The sequence below is a fragment of the Hypomesus nipponensis genome, chromosome 24 (assembly GCF_054491055.1).
Source record: "Hypomesus nipponensis isolate SF chromosome 24, ASM5449105v1, whole genome shotgun sequence".
Lineage (NCBI taxonomy): Eukaryota > Metazoa > Chordata > Actinopteri > Osmeriformes > Osmeridae > Hypomesus > Hypomesus nipponensis.
Window position 1 is genome coordinate 7,523,591 of NC_140384.1, and position 25,717 is coordinate 7,549,307.

Here is a 25,717-nt window from a genome sequence, read left to right on the forward strand (position 1 = left end):
AAACAATGATCATGTCTGATGTAACTGCCTGCAAGGTAGGCTCTCAGATTCATGCTCATTCTTCCGCGTTTCTATATTTTCTTTAACCAACAGAGGGCACTGTAATTCCATCCCCGACCGTCACAAACACAATGCAGGCACCCAATTACCAATGTACAAATTGAAACGGGCATCACAGGTGAGACAATTAGGCCCTGAGCAGAAGTCTGATGTTTATATCGTCCCCCCTACTTTCGAACATTAAGTTAGTCAAAACGACCACGGCTTCGCGAAGTCATTACATTATGCACCTTAATAATCTATTCTTCAGTTGTTTGTGGCATAGACTATTATCACTTCCCACTGGGTCAGCGTGCTAATTACGCATTGATGCATTTAGTAAACATTATTTAGGCAGTTAATGTTTAAGAACTGTGGAATTAAATGAAGTCCTGGACGTCTCGTGCGTGTAATCGACCGACTCTGAAATCCCGTTGCGACCTCACGGGACGTGCTCTCTAACCGAACAGAGTATACTAGTGACAGATGATGGGTTTAGTTTCCCGAGGATTGCGCACAAGGCAGGCAGTGATCCGTTAACTGGCGTTTAATATCGCGACGGTGTCCCGACGTTGGTCGAAGTTGAAAACTGGTGTACGGGGACTTCGTTGATCCTGGTGAAGTTTGTTTGATTGGACCGTTGGAGGAAACTTATTATAGTCAATATGGCGATATAAAGACCAAGATAAAGTTCACAAACCTTTCTAGGTTGCTTCCCACATTAACAGTACTGGATTTCACACCAGGCACGACCAGTCGTTTTTACGCTCGACTTTTACGCGTGGAGGAAGTAACTGGATCGATCTCAATGCATTCATATCATTACGGACAACGCAAACTACCGAGTGACAGGTGTGATTCTGTACAGTAGACAAGTTGCAGAAATGGACAGAACATATCCTTCTTCACGTTGTTGAAGGCTGCAACTCCTAGACTCGGAAATTAATGGAATAAAGTGAGAGACACGTCGAGTGCCAAAATGAACGTTTACTCTCACACCTGGAGGATTTTACAGATATTTCTAGCGACGATCGTCACAGTTTTCACGCAAGGTATGTTGATTTAATTATGAAATTAGCAACATTAGCAACAAGAAATGCATGAACACATATGAATATTGTAACCCTTAGTGATGCGGACATTCTTTAATTCAGTAATTAAATTAGTTTGTTGTAAATTCAAGAATAACCCGTTTTATTTCTTATAAAATATTACATACTTGATACTTCGATTCCACTTTAATATGGCCCACTATTTTTATATCAGCATCTAATCAGTATAGGTAGCCTGTGTCCTTAGTCGGCAAATTAAAGGAATAGGGCTATAACTTAATGAGTAGCATTCTGTGAACATACTTTAAGAGCTGCGCTCAGGTATTCACCCTAGGGTACAATTACATAATATAATTGAAAGTGTCGAACATCATCAGGGTTTGAAGCGAGTGGCTTTTGTGGCGCTATGTTGTTTCTATTAGTTAGCTGGGATGCCAGTCTATAGCGTGTCACGCAGGAAAAGCTTGAGTTCCATGGCAACACATCTCCATCTAACAACATATTGATGAATTTAAATTAACTTACGTTCACAACACTTTATTATTATTATTATGTATATAAATGTTTGATGGGAGGGATTATCTTGAAGTACTTCAACTCAAGAGTCATGAGTCACTCATGCCATTTCACTATTCCACAAAATCCATTCCATTTATATTATTGCAATAGTCTATAAATTGGTCCAATGTACCAGAACACAAATGGCGTTATTCATATCACACCAGTGATAGTCTGGATTGGCATCTGAATGGTAATCACACACAGAGGAGCAACATCGTAGGATGACAATGCAATCCGGCTAACACCACGTGACACCACAACGGCATCGATTGAAAAGCTTTTTGACGGCCCCAGAGATGGCTATTTCCAGGCTAGGGTCCCTCCTGAATTAGAATAAACTGACAGGATAAAGAGATGATAAAACGGAGAAATCCTGATAAAACAGATTTTGAAAAGCAGCTTTAGCAGTCTCATTGGATGCAGCAATCCTTACCAATCCCCACAGAGGCCTAAGCAACTGTCCAGCCCTCCTCCCCTCCTCCCCTCCAGCCCCTCCAGCCCCTCCAGCCCCTCCCCTCTGCAGCATGGGCCTGAAGGATCATCTCATTTGTATGTTTAAATCCTTTTATGTAGCAATCGTCAGTGACATAAAAAGATGAGTCCCTTCTCAGGAAAAACGACCAATTACTCTCTTTGGTCAGATCTGCCCCATCAGATGGGTACACTGGGCTTGATTCGTATCAGATGAAGAGGACATATACATGCCTGGAAGCAAAATAAGTGTGTGGGTGTGTGAGTGTGTGTGTGTGTGTGCCAACTCCCCTGTTTTGTGTGTGTGTGTGTCTGTGTCTGGCCACGATTGACGAAACTGACAACTGTGTCTGGCTGTTGGATCATCTGTGATCTGAGCAGGAAACGACTGCACTACAGTGGAGCCCCGGAAGTCGCGCGGTGCCACACACATGGTGCTTCGTTCTACGGCACGCTTCAGTGTAGGCATCTGGGGCCAGACTCTGCCACAGTCGCTTGAAGTCTCATCACTCACGAGCCGTTAGACACATATGGGGGATGTTCATTAAAGCACATTCAAATTCTCTGAACTTGCTTGCTTGATTTATACTTGGTAATGGATCGACGGGGACTTATCCACATATGACATGAAGCTGGTGAAGGGAAAGTACTTTTAAAAGCCGAGCCTGATATGTATACCCATCTATTAAAGAACATTCAAAGGAGGAAAGAAAATTGTTTTTTAAAATGTACACTACTGAAAAGCTTCACTGATTGTTAGACCAGGGTTCCAATATACTCTCTTAGGACATGCATCCTAGTTTGTTAGTGTCAGGTTTTGTCCTGTATGTCGTTAAATCTGTATTAATCCATGAGTAAAAGATTAGCAATGAGAAAATATCACTGGAAAAAATAGGATTCCAGATGATAATCCTTTGTTTCCTATCAACAACAAAAGACGCTGAGCAGAATGCCTCCCCTGCTTAGTTGACAGCTTTCCAACTACAGTCATTGGAATTAGTCTAGCTTGTACTACAGCTAGCTAGCTGTTGGAACACTATCCAAGCATCGGAACTGAGACAGTTTTGTAGATCGTATTATGTCCATTCAAAGTCTGGGTTGTCATTTTGAATAAATATTCTGATCCATATTGTCTCATTCTGCCCCAAGGCCTTTTGTCACACATTGGGTCCTATGTGTTGTAGGTCTTTGACTTGCATTGAAAACATACTTAATTTCCTTTTTTGACGGGTGGGTCTAATGTTTCTTGGGGAAAAAAAAAATTTCACCAAACGCTCCCACATTATTGATATTGAATGGCTTGCCGTTGCAGGCTTTCTCTGTTTTAAAGTGAAAAGCAGTTCTCAGAAATCCATTAAGATAATGCATTTGATCGAAGGCATATAAATGTAATCCTGTCCTTGCATATGGATTTAAACAGGAATTCATTTCATGAAGTTTTGTCCGTTGGATGATATCCTTCATTATAAGAGCGAAGCAAGAAACACTTGAACAATTGAATGGGTGTGGATTGCAACATTATTTGTGGTGAAAATTGCACTTGAACAGTGAGTGTGCATGCCAGGATATTGGTCTGTGTTGGTCTGTGTTGGCCTATGACAGAAAAGAGTTAAGGGTCCCTCCAAGATGAGAGAGGCAGAAACAGCTGGTGTAGGGATTAAGTCTCTCTCTCTCTCTCTCTCTCTCTCTCTCTCTCTCTGTGTCTCTCTCTCTGTGTCTCTCTCTCTGTGTCTCTCTCTCTCTCTCTCTCTCTCTCAGATGAGTGTAGAGTTCTCATCCGAGAGAGAGAGCACAGTCACAGTAAGACTAGGTGGAGCTCAGCACGACTCTCTTTAACAATAGAGCTGAGTTGTTACCGCTCAGACAGGTACTGTGTTTAATGGCAGCGATGGCTGGCATCAATGGAAGTGTATCTGCATGTGGTGCAGCTGTGCTGTCATCCTTGTGGATTTAAAGAGATGCGTGGAACAGGGCCACTTGACTAGCCCCACCCAGATGGCTGTTGGTGCAGTGTCCTGTTCAAAGCTGTGCTGCCTGAAGCCATGAGGTACTGTGCTGTGGTCCCCTCTGTAGCAGACAGGCCCCTCCTGGAGATGGAAATCCAGTGTTTGTTCACAGCTGCAAGGGTTCTGCCAGCTCTGCTATTAATCAGCCCATCTGTCACTGGCCAGAGCCGGGGGGCGGGGGGGGGGGGGTAAAGAGTGTCTCTCGCTGCATCAGACACAGTTTCCCTCCAGCCTCCAAAGCAACATGATTGAGATGCACGTCTGGGTTTTTTTAGTTTTTGTTTTTTTCCATGGGGTGGCACGTTGTGGACATGACTATGACACATCAACTGTTTCCCTGTGTAAACCTTGCCAGTCTCTCCACAGACCCTGTCCCAGGTGGCTGGCTGGTGATAAAAACAGGCGAGGGGATGATGTAGGGACCTGTCAACCCCACAGTCCGTGAGGGACAGGGCCAAGCTAGATTTACTAAAGCGCTAAGCCTGCCTCGCTGGGGGGGAAAAAAAACAAACCGCCATCAAAAGTATGGAGACAGATGAGCAACACTCTCTGGCATCTTGTGATAATGAACCAGTGGATGTCAAACATCCGTGCCTCTACAGATTTGGAAAGTTGAATATCCTATATATTAAAAGTGAAACTAAAATATAGTTTTGGAACAATGAATGACATTGTAGTTGTTTCATCAATGGATACATTGAAACTGGACTAAAAGGGTCTGGACTAAAAGGGTCTGGCTACGATAAGCAGTTTTCATCCCCAACTGATATCATCTCTGGTAATTGTTTAACCATTTGTGTACTTTTCCCCCGTCTTTCCTAGCAGGCTAATTAGTTTCGGATTGCCCAGGCAGGCCCCGGTCATCCACCATAATCTGTGTAATCTATCAAAATGGAGGCTTAATCAGCGTAGATGTTGGCCTGCTGAACTCTGTGTCTGTCGCATTTTCAGAAACCGACACACCTCTTAGGCTTTTATGGCGGATCATAGAACATTCATGCTGTCGTTTCCTCTAGATTCTCATGCAAAACGGTTCAAAAGTACAGACCCAACTGTTGCCTCCACAACTAATGCCCAAGCAGTGACTGCCGTGGAAGCTCATGTGCTTGGTGATCCTTCTGCAAATGTAACGTTGATTACAGGAATTGTTGGTATTATTCCATGGGGCTAAAGCCGCCGTGATCATTTATGCCCTTCTTACTGGATGCAGATGTTTCATTGCTGCATATTGCTGCCATAGAAAAGTGACCGTCACCAGAGACTATTCAAATCCAGAGGCTTTTGCCTGCAAAACAATGATCGTAGTCGGGGCATGTTTGTGTCAGTACCTGGCCTGTTCTTCAGCCATTTCGTGCCGCTCATCCTCCACCTCATGGCTCCTGTCCTCACTCTCGTTATCAACCATGTTTCTCTTTGGATGACAGATATCAAGGACATTTAATTAGTCTGCCCCACTGTTCACACAATCCTTGTGTCATTCTACAGCTTCTCCATCAAACTAGTAATACTCTTATGGGATTTTACCGTCTATCAAGGCTTCCAATTTATAAAGGCTTATTGTACATGGGAGGTATTAAGTAAAAAGGTCTAAACTTTCTGATGACCCCGATCTAGCCGATTATCTTATCCATCAACTTTTTAAGATATTAGTTCCTAGAAATGTCCACAATCGGACTAGCGTACTCTACAACTCTTCAATTCCATATTCTAAGAAATTACAAGTGTATTATCACTTTGCTATCAATGTATTTCATGTACAAAACAGTACATCAGTGTCTGAATGACGACACAAAACCTCCTTTTTCCTCATCTCCTTTGCGTGTTTGTATTAAAGCTCCTATCTAATCAGTTAAAACGTTGTCTTGTTTTCTACAGATTCGGACAGTCCGGAGCTATCAGAGAACACTAAGAATCCCGGGCGATTTCCGGTCTTCCTCCCCGTCAACTACCAGGTCCGGGACGCCGACTACTTCCTGCTGAAGGAGGCCAATCAGGACTTCATGAGGAACTCCAGCATGCAGACGCACACGCAGCCCTTCGTCATCCTCCGAGCCAGCCGCCCGCCCGTGGTGAACGCCAGCCACGGTCCTCTGTCCACAGAGCAGCCCGTGCCCCTGGACCTGGTGCATTCCGTGCAGCTCTTCCGAGCCCCGGGGGTGTTCACCTACAACTGGAAGGTGCAGTCGTTTGTGCTGACCCCTAGGGTCTACTCCTCCGTGCCCAGGGTGCGAGTGTTGTTCTACGTGGCTGGGAGGGACTGGGACAGGGGAGCGGAGGGGCTCCGGGACGAGCTGCCCTGCGTGATGGTCTACGCTTTCTGGCAGACTCAGGAGGTGAGGGGCTCCTGTGCCATGGGGGGCCAGAGGGGCACCTGCATGGCCGAGCTGGAGCCAGCGTCCGGCTGGTTCAGCCCTGGGGCGGGCAGCTCCAGCCGGGAGAGACTCGACCCGTCGGAGGGCAACATAGTGGAGCTCTACTACCAGGCTCGGCCCGGGGCTTCTGGGAAGTGTAGTTCTGGGGACGGCGGCCGCTGGGGAGGCTTCGAGCAGCAGGCCCAGGCGGATTACATCCCCGTCACCCCCATGCAGAGGATTGGGAGTGTGCGCCTCCTGCAGGTGCCTAAGGGTGCTGCGTCCTTGTCCCGCCTTAAACTGGGCAATGCCATCGTCATCCAGACGTCTTCTAAACCCCTGAAGAAGACAGATATCGCCACGTTCTACATCCTCATGGCCAGCTCTTCCTCTCTGGAGAACTTCACCCTTAGGTGAGATTAAACGTGGTTTTCCAGCATTTGAGATTTGTTTTGAATTGTAATTGGTCGCTGACAGTATTAAATATCCCCAGGTGTAAAACGGCTGGTAACATGCACAAATCCGGTCTCGTTAGAAATCCGAGAATATTGGAGGAAATGGGATTTAGCCTGGATTATAGCAGTTCTCTGAAAATACAAAGTTAGATGTCTTCTGGGAAATTCAGTAGGTTATTCATGTTAGAACAAATACAAATCATGTGTAAACTTAGCTTAATAATACAGGTTTAATCTAATCTTTCAGCAAACTGGATAACAGAAAAAATGTACATTCATGTGCAAGTGCTAGACATCTGATTCACTCAGGCTGAATGGTGTGTGGTGCTAGTGTACTATGGGAGAGGTTTATGGTGCGGTGGACAAAGAGGATCGACCTATGCTTTCTTTAAACTAGATAAGACTGAGCTGGCAGAGTCGTGGATCGCGTATCTTCAGATTGATGTCAGTTAGTTCCCAGGAATCAATCATTCTCTCTGCCCAGAGAATGGCAGAGATGCCATGCTCTGCTTTCAGGCCTCATGATCAGTCTTGTGCTGGAATGGCAGTCTGCCTTCAGTTCCTTGTGTTAACACTGCTCAGAGTGAGCCATGTTCCAGTGGAGACATTCAAGAACTGAGTGCCACTTACTCAGTACTCAGTAGTTTTCGATTGACCATTTTTATTAACTTTCACCATATTAATGGCACCTACACCTGTGTTGGGTATATTATTCTTATTTACAGCTCTAGGCCCAATAGAACCAGACTTCACACATCAAATGAATGGATAGCCGGCCTTGAAAATGGAAAGCCGGCCCTTTATTGCCGCACAATAAAGACAAATGGCGTTGTATGCACGTATGATCAGCGGTATCCTTACTCCGTAACTACCTCTGGTCTGCGAGTGATTTATGATCCATGAGAGGAACTAAAATCTCCTTTTCTTGTGATGTCACAAGAATTCTTTTTCGTTTTGAGACTATCTGTTGGATCCTATCTGGATGAAAAATGGAGTGTGGTACTAACTTCCTGGAAGGTGTCGCCCCAGCTTTCGTTGGGAGTGTCCCCTTGCAGGTTCCCCTCTGTGGAAGGTCTTTTAATGCCACCTCGTCCAGCTGAGCACTGCACTCTGGCTCTGGGGAGTTTCATTACCTTGAAAGGGGGACATCCAACAAACCTGTGAGGTCAGGCAGTCTTCATTCATTATTAATCTGCCCATGGTTTATTTATTTATCACACATGGAGGCTCTGAGGAGTCCATTTTATTACAAGGTGCACAGCGCCAGGCCTGTTCTGTTTTCCTACGTCCACTGAGGTCAACCTAGGCTTTCAGTTGACACCTGGGATTAACCTTTATGGTCAACAGGCAATTACTGGTACTTTATCTGCCGGAATAACTCATCTAAAGGGTCTGGGCACTTATTGAAATAAGATGACTTTGTCGTCTAGATGACGGGTGTTCCTGGCTCTCAACACTGTGGCACAGTCTAAACTGTGTGTCGGGAACTAAGATGTGTTGCACTCTGACCCCATTGTGTCTGTGTTCATTACTACCACGTATCAAACCCCTTTCAAATGACCTTCTAGCTGATGTTTGCCCCCCACCGTCTCTCTTTGCACACGCGGTCCCAGGAACGTCCAGGACAAGGAAACAGTCGATCGTTCTTATTCCTCACACGAGGTGTGCGTCTGTGTGTGCCGTCCTCCCCCCTCCTCTCCTCCCGCCCCCCCCCCCCCTCCCCCTCCCCAGCCTGGTCATGATACTGCTCTTCTGAGTTTGCATTGTGTTGTGGGCTTCAGCAGCTGTCTGTGAAGTTCCATCACCGTTCACGCCTCATTAAGCCATGCTTAATGCTCAGCCGTCAGCATAATGATCCTGGTGGTGGTGGTGGCGGTGCTGCGTGACAAGGGACCCAGAGATCAGAAGGAAAGGACACGATGGAGCCAGACTGGCATCCCTCGTGAAGCCCTCCCCCCTCCCCCGAAGGTGATGCTCTCCATGACGGCTTTGTCGCTGATCATATCAACTGTATTCCCATTACCTCTCACATGTATTCCTGTTGCTCACTGTTAGTTCAGCCTGTGCTTAGCAAGCTGGCTGGCAAACCACCAAAGCTCATGCGAGCCACTGTTTCAAATCGCTTGATTAAATCCTGGGGATATAATATCAGACACACTTTACGGGGGGACGGTTTCTCTTGTAACGTGTGTTTTATTTAAAGAGAGCACATCGAGGAATTAAACTGATTTAAAAAGTGATAAGCCAGACTATCAGCTGAGTACAGCAGCCTCGAGCTCTGACTGTGGAGGTGGCTCTTTCGTCTGGTTAACCAAACAGGTCTGCGTCACCGTGTTTCTGTCTGGCCATCTGGCTAGAACGTTGCCCCCCCTAAAAGTCTCTTCCACCTCCCCATAAGTATGACTGTCACGTCGCTGAGGACAGACGAGAGAGAGGCTGAACGACGGGTATTGACTCTCCGTAATTAACGGTTGCATCTGTTTCCGATTGCGTTTGGCGTTCGACGTTAGGGTTCCCAGCAGCGATGTGTGCCCGGCGCTAAAGAGGGGCTGGCGGGTAGATGGGTGGGATGATCAGGTCTCCTAGACAGCAGTGGAGCAGGTGTGTGTCTGCTCTCCTGGGCCTGGATCAGCCTGGATGATGGAGTGCCGCAGGACGGCGCTGATGTTTGTTGCCCTCGAAGAAATGGGTTTCATCTCATTAAGTATTCCGTATTAAACCATCCTTTTTGATGTCAGGCTTTTTTGACGGGTTCCTCTTTTCAACGCTGCTTTGGAGAATTGTATTTTTTTTGCTTCTGCAGACACTTCCAGAGACCTGGGGGTGAGGGGGGTCGTTGGGGTGCGGGTGTGAGGGGGAGGAAACAAGCTAAATAGCTGACCATCACCGACTGCAAGAGGGCCAAGGGGCAAGGACTGCCGAGAATTTGTGGGACAGAGGTGAAGAAGGCCATGGCTTCCTGTGTGTGTGTGTGTGTGTGCGCGCGCGCTCACGCGTGTGTTTATGTGTGTCTAAAATCCCTATGCAAAAAACTCTCACGGTTGCAGTGCCACTCCAGACTCGGCTGATCAGAATGGAGATGGATGGAGCAGTACCTGAGAGCAGCTTTTCTCACCCGCTGTCAGCGCCAGTCTTTAGACCCATCCATCTCTCCTGCCCTGGTGCCCCACCCCCCCCCCCCGCTCTCCCCCACCCCCACCAGTGTACTACCCCCACAGCCCGGAACCCCCTCCTGCACCATCATAGGAGGAGTTTCCTTTAACCCCAAGGGGACCTGGGGGAGGAAATAAATATCTTGTCTCTGTCCCTTTTAATAAGTGAAATTACGCTCCACCCTGCTAAATACCAAGAGCTATCAGGTGTGAATGTATTAAGAATGCCATTACTAGATTAATAATAATAATCCCCCCAGAGGTAACCTTATGACTCGATGCATGCCTGTCGTCAGAGCTACTGTGACCTGTCATAATAAATCACAATATCCCGGCAGGGGTGGAGAGGTTACGGATCGGGAATGAACGGATTACGGATGTGTATCCATTAAAAGATTTAAATGTCACATGACCTGCACCGGTTGGTTTGTGGGGGGCGGGGGGTTCTATGGAAACACCACATGGAACCTGGCGAACATCATTCTTTTGTCTATGCATCGCTCTCTATGCATGAGCTGTAACCATGAGCTGTAACCATGAGCTGTAACCATGAGCTGTAACCATGAGCTGTAACCATGAGCTGTAACCATGAGCTGGCCGAGGCCTCGAAGCTGACCTCCTCCTGGTCCCTCTGGGCTCCCGTCAAGGACAGATGGGATGGGAAAGGGTTATGTTCCTTTTCCAGTCTATCACCTCCAGCTCCTCTCATTCCTCTCTCGCAGCCCCGGCGCCCGTCTTGATCAAAGAGCAGCCCTGATGTCTGGCACTGGCCTGTCCGGTCCTCCCAGCCCGCAGTGCGCCTCCCCCCCCCCCCCCCCCCCCATTGGAGCCTCTCGTTCCGCAGGCCCCTGGGACCGCTCTAACAATAGACCTGCTTCTCCTCCCTCTCGCTCGCTCGCTCGCCCGCCCTCCCGTCACTCTCTCTACTGGACGGGACGGAGAGGGCCGGGTCACCTTCAGACACGCTCCTCGTGGCTCAGGAACACAATGGCCCGCTCTCCTTTCTGCTTACGTCGAATTGTGCCCCTATTTTAAAGGAGCGCAGCGTCGAAATGAGTGGGTCGTTTCAGAGAGTGTAAACGCAGCGCACTGGGGTACGTGCGTGGTAAAATAATGGCCAAACCCGATAAAAAAATAAACGTTGGTCCATCGGTACCTGAGGGACCAAACGCTTGGGAGCTTTGCGAGGGCTTTGTCCGATTGGAACAGAAGCAAGTGCAAGATCGAGGCCGTGTGAATGCATCGGCGTGTCGCGTCACGTGCTACTGTGTGTATGTTGATATGCAGAGCAGGAGAGAAGGGGAGAGAGACAGTAGGAGAGAGGGAGAGAGGGAGATGGGGGGGGGGAATAGAGTAGGGAAAATATGGAGAGTGCTAAAGGCTAAGGCATTGGGTCAGCTCTCTGTGCCATGTGGCTGCCCCACAGCAACCTCCATGCAAAGATTAGTGCTCTCCTGAGCCGTCCAACCAGGCCTCCTCATTACATCTTGGTAGAGTTCCGCGTGCAGCTGTTCCTACGCACGCGTAAGCACAGACATGTGCCACATACACACACACACACGAATACGTCAATTCCGAATGTCCCGAAAGTGAAGATGTTGGGCGTTGTTGACTGTGAGTGACCTACCCTTGTGTCCTTACCAGAGGAGTGCTTGGGATAGATGTTCAATCAGCATCCCAGATTACTGCTCCCCAGACACTTGTAATGCTCTCCCTCCTGCCTCATGGTTCATCTGGAAGATTCTGGGATAAACCCCTGAGCTTTGGATAGAAATGAAAACGAAAAACCTCACCCCAGATGATATTCTCTCTCTCCCGTCACAGGCAGGAGCAAACGATTGACGCGCGCCTTCTCAGAGATTAGAGAACCCGCTCCCAAGTGTCATGGAAGTTGAGGGTGATTACAGCCAGGAAGGAGGTTGCGGTGTTAATGTGTCGAAGACGCACCTCCGCCACGCTTTGATGTTTCAGTGTGTCTCTGACCTGCCTGCACCCTCGCTCCTGTCTGATGTCTCTTTCGTGGCCTCTAACCGCGGGAAAGAGCATCTCATTAGTATTCTCCCAGAGGCGTCTGTGCACTGTGTCCCTGGCCTACCGGGACAGAAGGAGCAACTACACAAGATGCCTCCAATACACAGGAGGCTCTTCAGTATTTCCAAACGACAGGCCAGCAGGCCAATGAGCTATTAGTGCAGCATGAATAATATAGGCACGTACTGTAGCAGAGTGGCCCAGCATGGGAGGACTAGACACGCGCAGCCTCAAAGGCTCCTTGGCCTCCCCCGTTTATTGAAAGCGATCCCCAGGGCCTGGACCGATCCTTTAAACGCTACTTGACTGACTATGGTCCTAAGTCTGTATAATGATGCGTTGCAAGGCCTCGGACACTGGAGGCAGGCATCATTTTAATTCTATGTAGGTCCAGCTGACGGTCTCTCGAGAACACAGATGTTTTTTTACCAGGCATCAATTAAAATCTATATTTTATGAGGCTAGTGTTTATCTCCCGTATTCATTCTTGTTTATTCAAGCTATACAATGGCACAATGTACAGAATGTATATGAATTTTTAAATTGATTGTACAGTGTGTGGTTAACAAATCCAATCGTTTTTATACTTTCTTCACGTCGACTTTCTCTTCTGTTTCCTCCCAGAGCCATGGTGAAGAAAGGGGTTTCATTCCGCACGGCGACTCCCAGTAACTCGCTCCTGTGGGACATCACGTTGGACATGGGGGCTGACGGCACCATCGCTGTGGTCTGTCGGAGGAAGTCTGACATACCGGGGAAAAAGTGAGTGTGCCCACGATGGAACCTCTTCCAGCAGCCATGCTAGACATACAGCTCGCAGCTCCCCCTCTCCCAGGGTGGAGAGAGGTTCACAATGAGTTCAATTGGGCTCTCCTGACTAATAGATCTGGGAGGAGTAGGCTTGTGCATGTGATGTAGAGGGTGACTCTCAGGCACCGTGTTACTAAGAATAGCTGCCACCCACTCGTGGTATCATGTTGACACAGGCTTAGCAGACCAGGTAGGACATGTCTGCTCTCAAAGACACAAGTCTGCTGCTTGGCACAGTTCTAGTCAATGTGCCCCTAGTAGACGAACATCATTTCAGCTGTATGTTATATATCAGCAATTGGCGTATGATATATACATATACACTTTATGTTCTGTATAATGCTAAAAGGTGTTTCGTGTTTGTTATTGTGGTATTCAGTGTTTAGTATTGAAGTACTTTTGTGTTTTAGTTTTTGTGTTTTGATAGTTTTAGTAGGTAGCAGTGATTTGTGTTTTCTAGACAAACGATTAGCCTCAACATTTAAAGGTAAGGCTTAAAATGTCCTGATGTCGCGGTGCTTTCTCATACTGAACCTGCGTGTCCTATTAAGTCTATGGGATCCTGTCCTGGCGCCGGTGTCGAAGAGGAAACCGCCACAGTGGGAGTTCAGAAGTTCAGTTGCCTAATCCTCCTTATATTTTAGTTTGAAAACATTTGGCTGGAGGCTTATTGAATGGCATCAATAGATCTGTTCGCTAAAGCACTGTGCACTCCAAGAGTAGGGTACTGGGAGCCACATGCGAACCATTAGGGCGCGTCTATCACATATTGAACAGTTCATTTGTTACAAAGAGAAGCTTTGTGGCATGAGAGATATGGTGATAAGCTGAGTCGAAGGACAAACATCTCACTAACTTACTAGTTTGGGCTGACTCCATCTCCTTGTTTTCCCCCATTGCGAGGGGATTAGTCAATGTTTGTAAAGAGTGGTTTGGGGTCAAATATTTGAGTCGTTGTGTCGTTTGCTGGGCTAATCCATCTTAAAATATCATACAAATTACTAGACCCCCTACAGAAACGGTCTAATGTTGCACCACTTTGGGGATTTCAAAGACTTTGTCACTCAGCGTGGGCGGTGCAGTAAGTAGGTAGAGTGTTTAGGCTATCTGGATATGAAGGCATTATGAAGGCTCTCTGACAATAGATAACCATGGATCTTCAGACTAAAGACTGACACTTAATAAGAGCGTGGCCCCGTTCGATAATCCACTTCTTTCACAAATGGCAGAGGGCATCTGTTTAATGGTGCTCCCCATTTCACTATGCCAGATTAGAAGGGCAAAATCTCTATTAATGCAGACTTAAGAGGATCTTATGTCTTGTTTTTATACATGCATGAAACACAATTATACGCCGGTTTTAGTTTCTTTGTAAAAAAATACTAATATTATTCAATTACCTATGATCATCTTGAAAGCTTTTTATTTTTTACTTTTCCTTGAGGGATTCATCAGATCAGGATCTCAAGTCCTATTGAAGGTATTACAGTAGACATTGAGAGGATTGAGCTGTCAGTGAACTATGTTGGTAGGATCCCTGAATCCTTTAAACCCATTTGTCCCTCCATTCCAGTAAAGCATGCACATCTAAGTTAAGGTAAGAGGTTTTTCTCTGGAGACAAAGACCTCATTAACGTGTCAATAAGCTAGCAGTGGATCCTTGTGCTCTTAATAAGCATGCTAGTCCAGTAATATCTCACATGTGCACAAAGTGACTGCAACATTAGGAATTAATGCGTGGAAAGAGCATTAGTTAACTCCCAGGGGTAAATAATTACGTTTTAACTCAGTAAATGACTCCATAGGGAATGTTTTGACCGTGAGATATGGTAAACAGAAAAACAAAGGATTTAAGATGATTGGTGGGAGTGAAACACCAGTCAAAACAACATTGCAGGGAATTTTTGCAAGTAATGTAATCATACAAAAAGTAGCTTGTTTTTACTTCATTGTGTGCAATATTGTTTACCTCACAATGTAACCTTAAAAACAGTAGCTTGTTTTGATTTGATTGTAAAGAACTTTCTGTTTAGAAGTTCACACGTCTTTGTTGACGTCTTCCAAATAGCTTGATTTAGAGTTCACCCATTGTCGCAGGTTCCCAGTGTGCGCGCGTGAGAGGGGTGACGTGGTTCCTCTGACTGTCTTCCAGGCTGGACACCAGTCTGATGGAGGTTCTCCAGATGGACTTTGAGGTGGAGGAGCTGAGCAGCCCCCTGGACAGCCAGGTGATCGCCTGGAGGCTGGAGCTCCCCGCCTATGCCCGGGACTCTGGGAAGACGGAGGGGGTCATGAGGATCTACACCACCCAGAGGGACTTTGTGGGTCTGGCTCCTCTGGTGATGGTGAGCACGTCACCACCAGTCCCCACCAGTCACCACCAGTCCCCACCAGTCACCACCAGTCACCACCAGTCACCACCAGTCCCCACCAGTCACCACCAGTCCCCACCAGTCACCACCAGTCACCACCAGTCACCACCAGTCCCCACCAGTCACCACCAGTCACCACCAGTCACCACCAGTCACCACCAGTCCCCACCAGTCCCCACCAGTCACCACCAGTCACCACCAGTCACCACCAGTCCCCACCATCCACACGGGAGGGATGTTCCTGTACACATCAGAATGTGGAGGGGTTATTATGGCTTTTGGGAGGTTTGGAATGACTGGCCTTGGCCGGGTTTCCCAGATTCGTTAAGAAGCTCTTAATGCTAAGAGCTTCTTAGGAACATTCTAAGAGCATTCTAGAGCGCTCTTAGAACGTTGCTAAGAAGATGTTAGCGTTAAGAGCTTCTTAACGAATCTGGGAAACCCAGCCCTTGTTTATACCCAGGGGTGAATACACCTCGGTGGGGATGGGTATAGCTCGGTGGGGATGGGTATAGCTCGATGGGGATGGTTATAGCTCGGTGGGGATGGGTATAGCTCGGTGGGGATGGGTATAGCTCGATGGGGATGGGTATAGCTCGATGGGGATGGTTATAGCTCGATGGGGATGGGTATAGCTCGATGGGGATGGGTATAGCTCGGTGGGGATGGGTATAGCTCGATGGGGATGGGTATAGCTCGGTGGGGATGGGTATAGCTCGATGGGGATGGGTATAGCTCGGTGGGGATGGGTATAGCTCGGTGGGGATGGGTATAGCTCGATGGGGATGGGTATAGCTCGGTGGGGATGGGTATAGCTCGATGGGGATGGGTATAGCTCGGTGGGGATGGGTATAGCTCGGTGGGGATGGTTATAGCTCGGTGGGGATGGGTATAGCTCGGTGGGGATGGGTATAGCTCGGTGGGGATGGGTATAGCTCGATGGGGATGGGTATAGCTCGGTGGGGATGGGTATAGCTCGATGGGGATGGGCTCGGTGGGGATGGGTATAGCTCGATGGGGATGGGTATAGCTCGGTGGGGATGGGTATAGCTCGGTGGGGATGGGTATAGCTCGGTGGGGATGGGTATAGCTCGATGGGGATGGGTATAGCTCGGTGGGGATGGGTATAGCTCGGTGGGGATGGGTATAGCTCGGTGGGGATGGGTATAGCTCGATGGGGATGGGTATAGCTCGATGGGGATGGGTATAGCTCGGTGGGGATGGTTATAGCTCGATGGGGATGGGTATAGCTCGATGGGGATGGGTATAGCTCGGTGGGGATGGGTATAGCTCGGTGGGGATGGGTATAGCTCGGTGGGGATGGGTATAGCTCGGTGGGGATGGGTATAGCTCGGTGGGGATGGGTATAGCTCGGTGGGGATGGGTATAGCTCGGTGGGGATGGGTATAGCTCGGTGGGGATGGGTATAGCTCGGTGGGGATGGGTATAGCTCGATGGGGATGGGTATAGCTCGGTGGGGATGGGTATAGCTCGGTGGGGATGGGTATAGCTCGATGGGGATGGGTATAGCTCGGTGGGGATGGGTATAGCTCGGTGGGGATGGGTATAGCTCGGTGGGGATGGGTATAGCTCGGTGGGGATGGGTATAGCTCGGTGGGGATGGGTATAGCTCGATGGGGATGGGTATAGCTCGATGGGGATGGGTATAGCTCGGTGGGGATGGGTATAGCTCGGTGGGGATGGGTATAGCTCGGTGGGGATGGGTATAGCTCGGTGGGGATGGGTATAGCTCGATGGGGATGGGTATAGCTCGATGGGGATGGGTATAGCTCGGTGGGGATGGGTATAGCTCGGTGGGGATGGGTATAGCTCGATGGGGATGGGTATAGCTCGATGGGGATGGGTATAGCTCGATGGGGATGGGTATAGCTCGATGGGGATGGGTATAGCTCGGTGGGGATGGGTATAGCTCGGTGGGGATGGGTATAGCTCGGTGGGGATGGGTATAGCTCGGTGGGGATGGGTATAGCTCGGTGGGGATGGGTATAGCTCGGTGGGGATGGGTATAGCTCGGTGGGGATGGGTATAGCTCGATGGGGATGGGTATAGCTCGATGGGGATGGGTATAGCTCGGTGATGGCGCATGTGAAAGCAGATCAAAAGATTGCAGGTTGAAATCCCCACTCCTGTATGATGCTTTGGATAACATCAGCTAAATGAACATGTTGTGGCTGTTGCTGTTATTATTTACTTTGCTGAGGGACCTCTGTGTGTCTGTCTTCTATCATTCACTACTATTTTTGTGTTACATCATAATTTGATTTGACCTCTGCAGTAATGTAGGATATTATTCTCTGTTATTAACTATGACAGGCTACTAAGCCTTTGTCCTATTGTAATCTCAGGTCTGACCTCTGAAGACAAGCAGATTGTGGGAGATTTACCCTCGCATTAAATGTATTCACTTAATGTAGATTTGATTCTATGCATTTTTCTATTATGAAACACACAATTCAGAGAAAGTTCGTAAATACAATTTTCAGACAGGACATGCAAGCAGGTACTTTGCAGAACGCTATATTATTGATGCTGCATCCAATATACATTGCAGTATTTTTTGACACTAACACAGCAGGAAACCGTAAAATATGAGGGCATTGTTGGTCTGATCTGTGTTGTAGACCATGACATGGTGCTCTCGCTTGTGGATTAGATGCTGACCCCGGGCTGAAGGCCAAACATGAGGAGATCACCGGCCTTCAGCCCTGGTCTGATCTCACGATCTGGACCATGAGCTACAGCTGAATGCCGGTACACATTGGATGTAGCTTACAGTGCCAAAGCCCTGCAGTTATAGCATACAGCTAATAAAAAAAGAGCCGTTGACTATGTATGCTGGGAGTATTGATCGGTCTAAATATAATTTTAATGTCGGGATTGTTTCTTGGTCTCGGGTCTAATACAAAATGATTGAGAGAAACAATTTGGTCAATACCTGCACACTGGGAGAATGACGTCATTAAAATTCAAGTCAATAACCCTCAAGGTTATCGTCAAGCATATGCCAGCGCTCTTTATTCAAATACCCAGTTTGTGTTATACAAGGGATGAACCAGCTGTCTATACCTCTGAGTCACCCAGATTGAAGACCAACTGTTTTGTTCAATCTTATCCAAGTGCTTTAGTAGGTCATGATACACAGACAGTTATTTTTGTATCCCAATAGCGGAGTAATGAGAGTATATATTCTGGGTAGTTACAGCTTAGCATTGACTGTTTCAGTCCCTAACTTCATCCTGTGTGTGAATTGTGTTCAGTTAGTTAGGACCAGGTTGTGTCTTTCATTTATAGCGGGCACAAATGAGAAATTATTAGAAAAAAAAGAAAATGAAAGCTATCCCAATGAGCTCCAACGTCATGTTTTGTGGCTCCTGTGTAGGACACTGAGATCCTGAACACGGCACTGTTGACGGGCAAGAAGGTGGTGATGCCGGTGAGGACCGTGGCCGTCGAGGAGGATGGGGCTGTCACCGACGTCTCGGACTTCACCGACTGCAACTCCACCGATGAAGACATCTTGAAGGTAGGCAGTGAGATCAAGCGACCCGGAGAAACATTCAAAAAGTGAGGTCAGGTCAAGCTCTGTAAAAGCACCTCGAGAAGACGAGCCTTTCTATAGCAAAAGTTGACGGTATCTCTATCGGTGATGCCGGCGTGTTCCGCTCTCACAGGACACAGCCCTGTGACGCCCGTTCTGAGGTGAGAGTCCTCTGCTTTTGTTCAAAGCTCCCTTCTCAAACCGTTAGCATCCCAGCCAGGGTGACAGAACGGTTCTGAAGAGTAGGTGGAGTGGGCCAGATGTTTGTTCCCTGTCTGACTGCCTCAGGCCAGGAGACAAGGGGGTTGGGGGGTATTTGGAGTGGGTGTACAATCCGGCTTCCGCAGAGGAAGGGATATCTGAAGGCAGTTCTCCTCTCCCTCTATCTCTATCCCCCCTCTCTCTCTTCCAACGATTCTCTCTCTTATAGCCTCTCTCTTTTTCCTCTTCGGTCTCTCTTTCTGAAGCTTTCCCTCTCTCTTTTTCTCTAACACCCCCTCAATCTTTCTTCCACATCATGAAACAAGCTGTCAGTTAGACTCAAGTGGCATCTGACGTCGGTCTTCCCCTTTCTATCATCTGGACTGTCCTCAGGACAGCAGGCTCTCTGGCTGCGTTCAGTTCTTTGCACATATCCTCCGACTCTCTCACCCGGAATGTTTCCCAAACCTTTCTCCAGTGCTCCCTGAGAGGGAAGGAATTTGATTCGGGTGAAAGTCAAACAAACAACTAAATAAGGACCTAATAATGATGAATACTGTGGCGTACTGAACTATATACTGTGAGCCAGATGTTTCTAATTTAATTAATCACATGACAAAACACATGTTCATCTCCAGATAATCCAAGTAAAATGTGTTTGTTTTATGTAGATTGTTATCCTATGACCATGGGCATGCACAGACAAATAAGTGCAGATTTGTTTTTGAGTGTTATTCTGTAAGATTGACTGGATTACTATGAACATTGCCACACAATGTAAAGAACATCATCCTTTGTTTGGAGAGAGAAAAAAAAAAGGAGTCTTTGTTGTCATCGCATGCTTAGCTTCTAAGCTTATAGAGTTGTGTTTGTTAACCAGATATCAGCGGAATCAGAAACATTCCCTGTAATCTTCTTAGATTTAAGGCTGGATATCATCCTGATCAACTGCGTGTGGGAAGAACTGTCCAAGTGATAGATGGTGAGGCCGTATTTCGTTTAACCCCCATAGTTGAAAAATGACAAAACTAATCAAAACAAAATCTAATCTTCGACAATAGAGGCTTTTGGTGACTGCATGCGAACACGGAATGCAGACGGACTGCTGTTCTTTTGAGGATGATGATCTGCAGTCAAGTCTATTATGAAAACAAAGCAAACAGTCTCTTCCGTAGTAGATGGCAATATTTATACTGATACACTTGCCAAACATCATATCGCAAATGAAAATGGATGTTTGCAGTTCCTATCTGTTTAAATTTATGTCTTGAGTGTTTGGCTGGGTACATTTACATTACATCACATTACATGTATGCATTTAGCAGACGCTTTTAGCCCCAAACATTGCAAGTAGCCAAAACATGAAGCATACATTGTGAAAACCAAATAAGTGCCAAAGGGAAGAACCATAAGAGCATGCAGTTAAACAAGTTACAATTACACAACATGAAACTCAAAAAGTGCAAGTGTACCTGTAGAAAAACAATCAATAGTAAAAAATATTTAATCCAATATCTAATTTCATCCAGTTTCTCACTAGCTTTCAGCATTCCCATGACAAATGATTGAAAAAAAGACTCCTTAAAGAAAACGGTCTCAAATTATTTGTTCTCTTTAAAAGTGTATTCTACTCGACTTTGAACAAGTACATCCAGTCTCTACAGGAGCACTGACATATACTCACAAGCTACACGCTGAGACAGTCCATGGAGGCTTGAAGCTGCACTTGAACCTTTTCAAGTAGCTATTTGTTGAATGTCATCTGACTGCAGCTGGATGAGTAAATGGCCGGGCCTGTAGCCAACAGGAAGCTCAGTAGCTTGGTAACAAGGGGCACTTCTAACCTAGAGTACAAGCACACTCAGGACAAAGGCCTGGAGGGCGGCAACCGTGTCAGTGTAATCCTTTTCTAATACTCCTGTCCCTGGCACCCGGTATTCACCATGCAACTCTATTCAACAGTCAATGTCACACTTGAAAGAAATCAAATATTTTTTTTATATTTATGGCCATTTTTACCAAATAATATCACAAAGACCAGTTGCTTAACTTACACTTATAATGAAAGGAACAACTTAACGATAAACTGACAAGGGAGCACTGTCATGGCAACTGTACTTCCTGTGTGTCTGGGCTCAGGGGAACACAGCTCTGATATTAGCATACTGCCTTGAGTTCTCTCTGAGTCACAGTCGTTTCTCTTGACTTACTTGATCACTTCGATGACCAGTGACAATTTTGCTTTGTAAATGATGAAAGCAGAAAGTGAGAAAAATAAGTCATCTGAATGATTCAAGGGTGGAGGATGGCTGTCTTAGGTGCAGAGGTATTACAGTAAATGAAATTAACAGTAATATTGCCGTGTGTTCGTGTTAAACAACTAAAACGAACTTGCCATACTGTTTCTCATAATGACTTGTGATCATTGAGCCTGTTTATAATTGTGACTTGACTGTGTTACCGAAGCTTGTATTGTAAAACCATACATTAGATCAGTGTGTTATTGATGCATCTTTGAAGCTCTTTGGACAACAAAATACAAATATATAGTATTTAATTCCAAATGTCTAAGTCAATTGGATGATTATCTTTAAATGGTGGTTAAGACTCATCCCATTTCTCATCCAACGTATTGGTTTAGAATATTCTGGCATGTCTCCCCCTCCTCCGTCCAGGTGTCGGACAGGTGTGACTACGTGTTTGTGAACGGGAAGGAGATGAAGGGCAAGGTGAGGATGAAGGTGAACTTCACCTACAGCTACCTGAGCGCCCAGCTGGAGATGAACGTGTGGATCCCCCGCCTGCCGCTCCAGATCGAGGTGTCGGACACGGAGCTCAGCCAGATCAAGGGCTGGAGGGTGCCCATTACCACAGCCAAGAGGTACACCGCCGACTCCCTGTCTGAGTCAGACGGGGGCTTTAAACAGGGAGCAGGTTGCTTTCAAGCACATTACGTAATATATTGTCATAAATTGCAGTGCGATCTAATCCAGAGAGCGAGAGAGCGCAAGAGCAAGAGAGCGAGAGCGAGAGAGCACGAGAGCGACTTAAGCTCAGTGGGACATGGCGTTTTGTTGTGTGACAGGTGTGACCTTTTGTGGTAATACCGCGCGCGTGTGTCTTGATGTTCCAGGCTCAGCTGGAACAGTGACGAGGAGGAGGACAGGAAGGGGAGGGGCTGCATGCTCCAGTTCCAACACGCCGTGCTGCGCGTGCTCACACACTTCACAGCGGAGCAGGACGACCCCCGCGACCCCCAGGCCTTCCTGCTGGGCTCGGACTGGCAGGTAGACGTCACCAAGCTAGTGCGCTACTTCCTGAAGGTGGAAGACCCTCGCATCGCCAGGCTGCATGCCGGGAGGATTCTGTCTGGACGGGATATCGGGACCACCTCCATCCAGGTACACATGACTTGACTGATCCGGCATTCGTCTTTGAACCCCTATCTGATTGCCCCCCCCCCCCATACCCGTGTTTGTCTGTGAACTGCTATCTGATTGGGCCCCCATACCTGCGTTTGGTGTTTGAACTTCTAATTGATTGGCCCCCTAACTGCCTTTCCTGGTTTTGAAATCCGGAGCCCTTTGAGAGACGTTCTAATTGGTGTTCTGTTGCAGGTGCTGTCCCCCCTGTCCGACTCCATCCTGGCCAAGAGGAGCATCTCTGTGGTGGATGACAAAGTGACCATCACAGAGCTGGGGGTGCAGCTGGTCACCGGCCTCTCCCTGTCCCTGCAGCTGAGCACAGGCAGCAACAGGGCCATCCTCGCCACGGCGACCACGCAGGAAGTGCTGCGGAGCCCCAAACAGGTGCCGTTTCCTCTCTGCCCTCCTCAAATAAGTAGACGTTTGCTAAAGAGTTCACTCGGATGTTAATTTGTGGAATCGATGTCTAAATTTGTATAAAGCAACTTGTTTTTCCATCCCATCCCGTCTCCCCACACAGGAAGCGGTGGTGAGTACCTGGATCCAGTTCAGTGACGGCTCCCTCACCCCCTTGGACATCTATGACCCCAGCTCCTTAAAAGTGACGGTAATGTCCCTGGACGAGGGGGTAGTCCTGGTGCAGGGGACCCCCCCGGCTGTGGTGGCAGTGGGGGAAGGGCAGGGGGTGCTGGTCAGGGTGGAGATGGCCATCTGCGAAGCCTGTCAAAAGTCCAAACGCAAAAGCACCCTGGCCGTGGGCAGCGGCAGCCTCAAGGTCAAGTTCCAGACCGGCAGCCGCCACTTCGATGGCAACCGCGGCGTCAGCGACAACAGTAGCGTCCCGGGGTACGGAGCGGAAGGCGGTGGAGACGCGGCGGGGGGTGTCTTGGGTGTGGGGGCATCCGGCGGAGGCGTGGGGAACGCCAGCAAGGACAGCAGCGGCAGCGACTACGGGAGCGACGGCGAGGAGGCGGACGGCGAGCGGAAGCAGCAGCAGCCGCCGCCGTGGGCCGTGCCCAGCAGCTCGGCCTCGGAGCGGGAGGAGAGCGCCGTGCGCAAGGCCAGCACCACCGCCAAGTCCACCGAGCGGGCCGCCGTGGCGGCCGCGCCCGACAGCATTCCCAGCGGAGGCAGCCTGGGAGGGGTGGGCAAGAACCGGGAGCCGAAGGACCCGAGGAGCCCCTTTGATTCCGGGTACCCATACGCCCCCGCCGGCCCCTTCAACGAGAGTGACCTTAGCAGCTCTAAGACGGAGGGCTCGGATAACGCGAAGGTGGAGGAGATGGGCGTTGTGGGCTTCGGTAGCACGGTGAAGCCTCCTGGCAACCTGGTGAACTTGAACAGCTTCCCTGTGGAAGTGGAACTACCTGAGCAGGACATGGGCGGAGAGGACATGCTCACCCCCAGGCCCCTCACCGACCTGGAGATCGGCATGTACGCCCTGCTGGGGGTCTTCTGCCTGGCCATCCTGGTCTTCCTGGTCAACTGCATCTCCTACGTGGTGAAGTTCAGACACAAACAGCCCCCCTCTCACGGCCAGGAGCCCACGGGGCACCGGCACGACTGGGTGTGGCTGGGCACGGACGCCGAGCTGGTGATGAACGTTCCTGGCAGCCCCCTCCAGCAGGACAACCACAGCACCACCACGGTGATAGACATTGGGCCCGAAAAGACGGCCACCCTCCCCAGACGGCCCAGCTGCCTGGCCTCCTCCACGGACTCCCCCCTGGGCTGCAGGAACAAGCCCCTGCGCGCCGAGTCCCTCCATTCCCCCACCAGCAAGAGGAAGAGGGTCCAGTTCACCACCTTCGCGTCTCCGGACCGCCAGCCCTCGCCCCACCTCTCCCCCAGGGAGAACGGACACGGCATCCACTGGGTGGGGAAGGAGGAGAACTGTCTGGAAGCCCAAGTGCCCATTACAGAGACTGTGGACTGTTTATAATGAGGACTGTTTCACCTCCACCGTTGCAGTGTGTGTATGTGGCTTTGATCACCTCAATGCCTTTGTTCACCCCTCCGCAAAGAAGCATCACACACAGACTCAAAGAGCATCGCACTATTCACGGCAGCACACAACATCATCTGTGATTACCCATCGATCCTGTCTTCACGTTGCTTTTCTGTCAAGGCCTTTTTACGTGTAAATACATTTCAAATACTGCGAGAGACTATAAAAAATTGTTGGATCTTGAGAGAACGTTTGTAGACAATGCATCACCTAGCCCAGCTTTCATAAGGTTGACTCAGGCCAGTACCGTTCGTGTTTTTATAAAAAAAATCTCACACAGGAAATGGTGTTGTTGCATGTGAAAAATCTGACTTTTTGCACCCTTTGAAACGTGTCCCCTCTCACAAAAACAAACATGCTTTACTCTATAAGCAAAAGATCACACAATGATTTGTGTTTGCTCCCCCCCCTCCCTGCTCCACAAAAGCCCAAACAAGAGCAACCTTTTAGGGAGCTTGTCTATATGCAATGTGTATGTCTTCTTACTGTATACAGTCTAATTGTAGTTACAATATATCAGTTGCAGAATTCATTTTTCAACCGTATCTGATATAATTTTTCATTAAAAAATACATTTACCTGAATTTTTTTGGGGCCTATAACCTAGTGTTTCCCTGCAATAGTTAACTGTTCGACAGTGTTCGGAAGAGATTCTACAACACCATTATTTTTGCTTCAAAAGAGTATTGAGTCTATTCAAGCCATGTGACCAGCAAGTCTCTGGTGATCTTCGACTCTTCATTTCACTAATCTTTCCTAGGAACTCGACTTGATTTATTGCGCTATGAATAGATGGACCACAGTGAGCCGTTTCAGACCGGATTTATTCTTCAATTCTCTTCTTTCTTCCCTCAAGCATGAATCTTGGAGGAAATCTTAAATCCAGACTATAAGGATATGACCTCGCAATTCTCACTCTGCAATGTGGACAGCAGCACTGTGGACGTGCGCGATGTTGGATGCTTGTGTTGTCCAAGCAAGTCTGCCACTGACAGGGTGTTTGTGAGGCAGTTATTTTTTGTACTTCACACAAAAAACAGATACCTGTCCTTCTACCAATGTTTCTCAACAGTGTTTCTGACGACAAATCACAATGACCTTCAGTGGTCTTATGCCCTTTACAAACAAATTGTGTTTTCATAAAGCCTTACATAGGCTGTGACATTATACAGGCCTCTGCACTACATCAAAAAACGAACGTGTCTATAGGTCGTCCTGGCTTCT

The 25,717-nt window shown here is 48.0% G+C and overlaps 1 protein-coding gene across 1 annotated transcript; it reads left to right on the forward strand.

The window, feature by feature from the left end:
- Window positions 1-483: 483 nt before the first annotated feature.
- Window positions 484-25,077, forward strand: LOC146232976 (transmembrane protein 132D). Its single transcript, XM_084690816.1, has 9 exons — window positions 484-1,091; window positions 6,005-6,893; window positions 12,743-12,880; window positions 15,081-15,273; window positions 18,701-18,844; window positions 21,736-21,941; window positions 22,194-22,461; window positions 22,678-22,869; window positions 23,006-25,077. Exons 1-9 carry the CDS (start codon window positions 1,019-1,021, stop codon window positions 24,425-24,427), a joined length of 3,525 nt encoding a protein of 1,174 aa, XP_084546942.1. The 5' UTR covers window positions 484-1,018; the 3' UTR covers window positions 24,428-25,077.
- The last annotated feature ends 640 nt before the right edge of the window (window positions 25,078-25,717 follow it).

Excerpts from the sequence above, each read along its gene's own strand:
- LOC146232976 (XM_084690816.1), top strand. The coding sequence starts at position 1,019 with ATGAACGTTTACTCTCACACCTGGAGGATTTTACAGATATTTCTAGCG. Across the intron at positions 1,092-6,004 it reads CGTCACAGTTTTCACGCAAG|ATTCGGACAGTCCGGAGCTA; the intron begins GTATGTTGATTT and ends TGTTTTCTACAG. Across the intron at positions 18,845-21,735 it reads CCGATGAAGACATCTTGAAG|GTGTCGGACAGGTGTGACTA; the intron begins GTAGGCAGTGAG and ends TCCTCCGTCCAG.